At 38.7% G+C, this 8,050-nt stretch overlaps 1 protein-coding gene across 1 annotated transcript in view; it reads right to left on the reverse strand.

The window, feature by feature from the left end:
* Positions 1-6,578, reverse strand: part of c8h10orf67 (chromosome 8 C10orf67 homolog) — a 159,981-nt gene extending 153,403 nt beyond the window's left edge. Inside the window, exons 1-3 of the mRNA XM_073052952.1 lie at positions 6,477-6,578; positions 3,920-4,040; positions 2,147-2,290 (exon numbers count right to left, since the gene is read on the reverse strand). Of these exons, the coding sequence (XP_072909053.1) occupies positions 2,147-2,290; positions 3,920-4,040; positions 6,477-6,574 (363 nt within the window). The 5' untranslated portion in view covers positions 6,575-6,578. The remainder of the gene's footprint in view (positions 1-2,146; positions 2,291-3,919; positions 4,041-6,476) is intronic.
* Positions 6,579-8,050: the final 1,472 nt, after the last annotated feature.

Raw genomic sequence — 8,050 nt, forward strand, 5'->3', positions numbered from 1 at the left:
CCAATGGTAGTATGTAACTGTGGCCAGGATCATGGAAGAGAATGCTCTTGGTAAATAGATGACACATTACTGATTACTGTTACTGATTCAAATCACTAATCATGTAATATTTAGTTTTATATCTAATATACTGACTTTCAGTACATAAAGAGACTGTCCACATAAATCCATACCACTCCAAAGTGAAGAAGGATAGGCTGATTGGCAATGGGAGGCAGAAAAGATAAGCCCCCCAGTTTTGCAGATGTGGATTTGGAGATTCTCATTAAAGAGTTTACTCCTGGATGCATGAGAACAGACTCAGAGACCATCAGGACTGACAAAAAAAAGTACTACCATTACTTACATCGACATCTCTTCTAAGGCTCATGACCTCCATGACAGACAAGGACTTCACACAATCACCTACATAAGTCAAAAACCATTCGAGTATACAAATATATCACCAGTCTTCCATTGCTGCTGAACTCTTTTCCCAGCAGCTTTCTAGGAGTACTTTTGCCAGAAGTACTGCAATAGTTTAAGAAGATGGCATACCTCCACCTTCTCAAAAACAGTTCGGGATGGACAATAAATACTGGCCATGATTTTCATGCCCAGATCCCCCCAAAAACTGACAGGTAAATTAAACTATCCAGCTTGCTTCTAATTCCAAATTCTAAATCCAAGGAAGTCCAGGCATGAATTAAGACTAAAAGTTAATGACATTAATCTTTAAAGAATATATTTTTAAAGTTAATTCCAAACTGCATTGTTTATGAAGGTTCAAACATTTCTACCTAAATTGGTTCACAAACCAGTTATCTATATTGTAGCATTTTTCCAACAAATTTGAAAGTATGTTTGGAATGTTACACAGATTAATTTATTAACGGCATCTACTGCAAATAAAAAATGATTTGTTATTAAGACAGGGCCATAGAATTCCTATCACATAATACAACATCTATGTGCACTGTCTAGTTATATTTCTATAGCAAAAAATGCTTTGGTTGAAGAAAATTGGACATTTCCTAATTCTATGATTTTCCTTTCAGGGTTTCTTTACACTTGATACACTTGTGCTTTGGTATATCTAAAAAGAATTAGCCTGTAAAAGTCTAAGGCCAGCAATGGGAGTTTGCATCGAGGAGACTGGTCCTCTTCATTCTCTGGAAACCAATCTCTCAGTCATGACGTCTGACATCCCCATCCTCAGCAGATAATCAGAACACTATCGAGAATATATGTCAATTCAGCATTTTCTGTAAGAAAGTTTATTTTCTTGGTGTAGGTGCCCTGGTGGAATATTAAGAACAATTTTACATTATCTAAACCATGATTCTTTGGAAACACACTATAAATCAGGATGCTTCTGTGGGAAGCAAAACAGAATTGATATTTCAGTTTGAAGATATTACACCAGAACCAGGGAGAAGATCAAAGAATTTTAAGTTACATGGAAGGTGGGCTAGTGGTGTGACCGTGATAGGGTTAAATTGGGGTGATCATGGGGATAAGCAGTAAGGAAGGTTAACTTGTCAATGAGTGAATGTGAGCAGTTAGAAAGCGGAAATGTTGGGGAAAAAAAAGTACATAGATAAAAGAATGTAGGAGTTGCAAAGTGTGGAGCAAGAAAACACACCTGAAAGTCAGGCTGGGCATTTCATCCAACTACAAAGAAAGAAAAAAGAAGTAAAAGAAACACACATGGTGAACCAGTATCACAGATGAACTACTGAAGTAAGCTGAAGTTGTAGAATTGAATAGAGTCCAGAAGCGCACAATGCTTATGACTATAGAAAATATTATTTATTTTATTGATTGATGTGTATAAAGATGAAATTCAAAAAGATATCATTTATGTAGCCATATATTTCACAACATTCATTACCCTATTTATGTTTTAAATAATTAAATCAGTCATCAGAAGCATCAGTATTTGATAATTCCGTAACTCATAAAATTAGCATTTAATGTGAAAGCATAAAGTCTGAGAAGTTTAGTTATTTCTGCACAGTTGGTGTTTATGCTTTCTTCCACTAATGGCTAAAACAACGATAGACCATGATTTATGGTGAAATCAACTTCTGACCTCACACATTAACATAATTTCCAATAGAATATTCATGACAATCTTACAAAGGGGTTTAGTTATAATTATTACCTGCAGATACTTATTCTTAAGATAAGAATTGTGGTCATTCATCCTTTGATAAAGATGTGTGCATTGTTCTTCAAGTTTCATTTGGTAGTCTGCCTCTAATGTCAGTATATTAGATTCTACTCTATTCTTAAGTATCGTAATTTCCTGAAAAAGACATAAAAGATTAAGCAGAAGAATATTTTCAGTAAAATCAACTATATTACCAATATGACTTCAGTGTTTTCCAACTTACTGTTCAGTTCTGCCAATACTAGTAAAAAAACTAGTTAATGCTTCATTGTTAAATATTATGTCTAAGAACTAATCATATTTAAAGTAACATGGAGTATATTTTTCTAAACTTGCAAGTATGTAAAAATGCCTATAAAACTCCACTCTTGCCGTTTAAACAAAACAAAAGCTACAAATACAGATTCTGATTAATTTACTGATTGATACGCGTGCTATTTCAGAACAGTACCTTCAATAATTAGCTCAACTTATATTATGAATCACACAAAAAATTATACAGATCATTCCTAACCAAAGCAGAATCTTAATCTTCTTTGCTGTTAAAAGAACAAGCCTAGATTCTCCAGTCTCTTCTGAAGTCCCTCAATCCTATTCCAATAAATATTTTGTACACACTCTCCAAGACCTTGTTATCCTTCTTAAAGACTTGATAAAGGGTCATGGCCAGAAACGGCAACTGTTTATTCATTTCCATTGATGCTGCCTGCCCTGCTGAGTTCTTCCAACATTTTGTGTGTGTTTCTCTGGATTTCTAACATTGCAGAATCTGTTGTGATTATCCTTCTTGAAGCATGTGCTCAATATTGACAGCAATTTCCAGCAGGGATTAACCAGTGTTTTATACATATTCACCTAACTTTTGTCCTTTGCATTATTTTCCTGAAATAAAACCAAGGATCCTACATGTGTCTAACAGCTTCTGAATTTGTCTTGCTATCTTCAGAAATCTGCATACAAACGCACCAACTTCACTTAGTATGGAAAAAAACTACAGTTGATGTCTCAGCTCGAAACATCGATTGTAATTTTTTCCATAGATGCTGCCTGGCCTGCTGAGTTCCTCCAACATTTTGTGTGTGTTGCTTGGATTTCCTGCAACTGCAGATTTTCTCTTGTTTGTGATTTGATTACTACACTACGAAGTTTCTTCCAGGGATGCCTACCCTGAAGAAGTTTAAATCTTCTCCAGTCCTACCGGACGGTCTCTTCCTGAAACGTCGACTGTACTTTTTTCCATAGATGCTGCCTGCCCTTCTGAGTACCTCCAGCATTTTGTGTATGTTACTTGGATTTCCAGCATTTGTAGATTTTCTCTTGTTTGCAACTTCACATATTCACAAGTGTCTTGTTTCAACGCTTCAATAAAATAGTGCCATTTTGCACATCTTGCATCTTTTCATTTCTCCTCCCAAAATGTACTGACTCAGATTTTAATTTCTGGGATTGTGTATGTGCTTTTAAGATCTTTTACTACCCTCCTCAATTTCCCACATTTGTAAGCTTAGTATCAACTAAAAGCTTTGACATTATGCACAGTGTACTCAAGTGTAGATCATTAATGGAAATGAACAGAACAGTGATCCTTGCAAACACTATTGTATACCTTCCTCTGTTCTCAAATAACCATTCTCCTTAATAGATTATTGGTGTCAGTGTTCAATTTTGTATGCATGATGCCACTGTACTCTTGATTATTCTGGCACATTATCTTAATTTAAATTAAGTACAGCATTGCAAAAAAAACATTGAACATTTAAGTACCTTCATCAGAGTCTCAACTGCAGTACTCAGTTCTTTCAGTTCCAATATCTCACTAACATCAGTTTGAGTAGCACGGTCTGTTTTAAAGAAGCCAATCTTTAACCGATCTGAAGGCGAAGCACTGGGAGGATAAATGTGAATCTTTATATCATTGTAACAAAGATCTCAGAAAAGGCAAAAAATGAACATCTTTCTTCAACAAATCGAATAGGTGATAATACCGAGAAATATGATATACATTGATTGGAAAAACAAGGAACTTGTTTAAGACAAATTAAAATTGAAAATGGAGCAGAGATTAAAGTGTAGGTTTGAAGATAAAAATGCAGAACTAAACATCAGGATACCGTGAAGGTTTATCAATAGAATTCTTGAGCAATATGGACCAGGTTTCATTTCTGGTCTGTGATAAATTATCTATCTTTAAATAGGGTTAACTTTCAAGGTTTTAGGATGATTGAGGGTTTCCAGTCAAAGTTCAAATTAAAATTTATTATCAGAGTACATACATGTCAGTAAATACAACCCTGAGAATCCATTCTTAGTATTTATTGCTCACCTTCAGTTGTTAAAGCACTCTAAGGCACAGAGACAAAAGTGGCATACCTATGCAACCATAGCTGTGAATGACTAGTGGCCATTTGGACTGCAAGGTGCTGGTACAGCTACAACACAATGTGGAAACTTGCTTAGGAATATCCAATGTATAAAAAGTACTATAAAGCCAATCAGGCTAATTACTGTCCAAAATATTCTATTCTCAATAATCAGTAAATAATTGGGATACATTGTCAATAGTGCTATCGTGGAACCTAATAACCTGTTCACTTGGTTTGGGTTTTGTCAGTATCACTCATCTACATAGTTCATTACTGCTATGGTCCAAATATTTCAGAATATTAAGGATGTCTGCCTTTAACATTGAGGCAGCAATTCACAGAACATAGTATTGAGGTGCCTGAGTAAAACCAATGTTAATGGGTTTTTCAATGCAAGTACTTCAGTTGTTGGAGTCTTACCTCACAAAGATATTACGGCTATATTTGTTAGAGCACAAACAAGAGAAAATCTGTAGATGCTGTTAATGCAAGTAACACACACAAAACCTGGAGGAACTCAGCAGGCCTGGCAACATCTATGGAAAAGAGTATAGTTCATGCATCAGGCCGAGACCTTTCATCAGGTCCTGATGAAACGTCCTCGGCCCGAAACGTCAGCTGTTTACTCTTTTCCATAGATGCTGCCTGGCCTGATGAGTTCCTCCAGCATTTTGTGCGTGTTGCTTATCTGTTGGAGGTCAGTCATCCACTCCCAGTACATCACTGAAGTTGTTCCTCAGGTCAGCATCCTACATCTAAATATCTCATCTGCTTCACAGATGACATTCCTTCCATCATTAGATCAGCCCTGAGAATGTTCACTGATAATTGCACACTGTTCAGTTTCATTCACAATTACTCGGTAAATGAAGTAGTCCATGCCTGCATGCAGGAAGACTTAGAACACTTTCAGTCCAGGGCTGATATATCAGCAAGTAACGTTTCAACAACCAGAGAGCTCATTGCCAACAAAAGAGAACTGAACCAGCTGTTCAAGGGCAATAGCATCACCACTGTCATCATCCCCAGCCTGTCACCATCAAGTTCCCTTGGAGTCATCCTTGATCAGAAAATCAACAGGACCAACCTTATAACAACATGGCAAGAACAGCAGGTCAGTGGCTGGGTATTCGGCAATGCATGGCACCATGAAGGCTCTCAATTTACAGCCACACATTAGATACATACTGGAATTTTCTTCTCTAGTCTGGGCCAGGGCAGCTTCAAAACTTTCAAGAAGTTTGACATCATTCTGAACAAAGCAGCTTGTTCAAATGGCACCCTATCAACTCCCTGAATCATTCATTTTCCCCACCAATAATGAGCGGCTAGTGTGCAGCATCCAAAAACAGACTTTGGTTGCCCATTATGTTTACATTGTTAATACAGCAAAAGCCTGAGTTTTCATGGAGTAACCTGGATGACTTTTGAATTGCGCTGAGAACTCTAATGCCTGAGGCTACTCCAATAACACATCTCAAACTCACAATCACTACCGCAAAGGACAATGACAACAACCATCAAATGAAGGCGTTTATCACAAGTTGTACACAATTCTAATTTGCTTCATTGACGCTGAGTCTGAATCCTGTTACTCCCTTTATCACAGCATTACAGTCCACTGCCACCTTCAGGGCAATTAAGGTTGAGCAAGAGATTCTACCATTGACCGTCGTGATCAACGAAGAAATGAATGAAATAAAGCGTGTATATCAACTTCAAAAAACAGGTCAGGTGTCAACTAAAACTTTGAACGGAGAAGAAACATGCTGGCACTTGGCAAAAAGGAAACAGAGAAGGAGAAGGGGGGAAAGTGTTTATGCCGGGCCAACAAATAATGCATTTTACTGGCAATATTGCCGGCAGATGATAACTGACAGAGGCAGCGAGGATGAGCGGAGCTCCAAATTAACGGCTTCGGCGTCATTGACAATTCCGATAACTCCGAGCAACATTACCCTGGCAAACAGCTCTCTCCGATGGAATGAGACATCAGAGGGTCCATGTCCTCGTTGCTGCTGTGTACGGACTCAACTGGGGAATGGGTCGCCGCCATTCTGGAGCTGGCCGGTTCGGCGCCGCTGTCACCATGGTAACGGACCAGGTGGTTGCGAGCGGCCGCAGGAAGGACTGGGGCTCGCCCGGCGCACCCGCGCGCGCGCGGAAGAGGTAGGGCGCGAGCACGCGAATAGACCGAACTTGCGAGGAAAACGTGAGTGACTTAAATGACTCGAAGAACTTTGTAACTTAATGCTTCAGCTGCTACGTACCAGTTAATCGGGGACCTGAGGTGTGCAGAATGTTCGCTGGTTTGGTAACCGTGGTTGGCTACCCACCAATCGAGATGTAAACGTACAAAACCGTTGAACTAAAATTATGCTGTCATAACTAAATTCACTGCAATATCACTGCTTCAAGCTATCAAATAGTTAATTTCATATTGTTAATTGCATTTGAAAAAATTGTGTTTTATAATCATTCCTAAATACATATAAAAGCTAAATAGAGCAAGCTAGCCAATAATATTAAAGAGGATAGCAAAAGTTTTATCAGGTACATAAAGTGTAAAGGAGAGGTGAGAGTGGATATCGAACCACTGGGAAACTATGCTGGAGAGGTAGTAATGGGGGACAAGGATGAACTGAATAAGTATTTTGCATCTTCACTGTGGAAGACACTAGCAGTATGGTGGAAGTTCCAGGTGTCAGGTCACAAACTGTGCTAAGTTACCATTACTAGGGAGAAGGTTCTTGGGAAACGAAAGGTCTGAAGATAGATAAGTTACCTAGGCAGATGGTGTGCACCCTCAGGGTTCTGAAAGAGGTTGTTGAAGAGATTGTGGAGGCATTAGTAATGATCTTTCATGAATCACTAGATTCTGGAAGACTGGAAAATAGCAAATGTGATGCACCATCAATAACTCACTCGGTGAGACATAAGAAGCGAGATATCAGCTTTTATTGACTGGAAGAATGAACAACACTACATCCTGGAGAATGAGGCCAGGCTCAGGCCTCAATCGCCTTTATACAGGGGTCTGTGGGAGGAGCCACAGGAGCAGTCCAGACAGGTATATGTAGTTCACCACAAAATGTCACACCACTCTTCAAGAAGGGAGAGAGGCAGAAGAAAGGCAACCATAGGCCATTAGTCTGACGTCCGTGGTTGGGAAGATGATTGAGTTGATTTTTAAGAATGAGATCTCCTGGTACTTGGAGACACATGATATAATTGGCAGTAGTCAGCATGGTTTCCCCAAGGGAAAATCTTGCCTGACAAATCTGTTGGAATTCTTTGAAGAAATAACAAGCAGGATAGACAAAAAAGAATCCCATATCCTTTTGTGCTGTGTACTTGGGTTTTCAGAAGGCTTTAGACAAGATGCCACACATGAGGCTGCTTAACAAGCTATGGGAAAGATTATAGTATGGATAGAGCATTGGCTGAATGGCAGGAGGCAAAGAGTGGGAACAAAAGGAGTCTTTTCTGATTGGCTGCCAGTGACTAGTGGTGTTCCACACAGGTCTGTGTT

Source organism: Hemitrygon akajei, chromosome 8, assembly GCF_048418815.1.
Source record: "Hemitrygon akajei chromosome 8, sHemAka1.3, whole genome shotgun sequence".
NCBI classification, from domain to species: Eukaryota; Metazoa; Chordata; class Chondrichthyes; order Myliobatiformes; family Dasyatidae; genus Hemitrygon; species Hemitrygon akajei.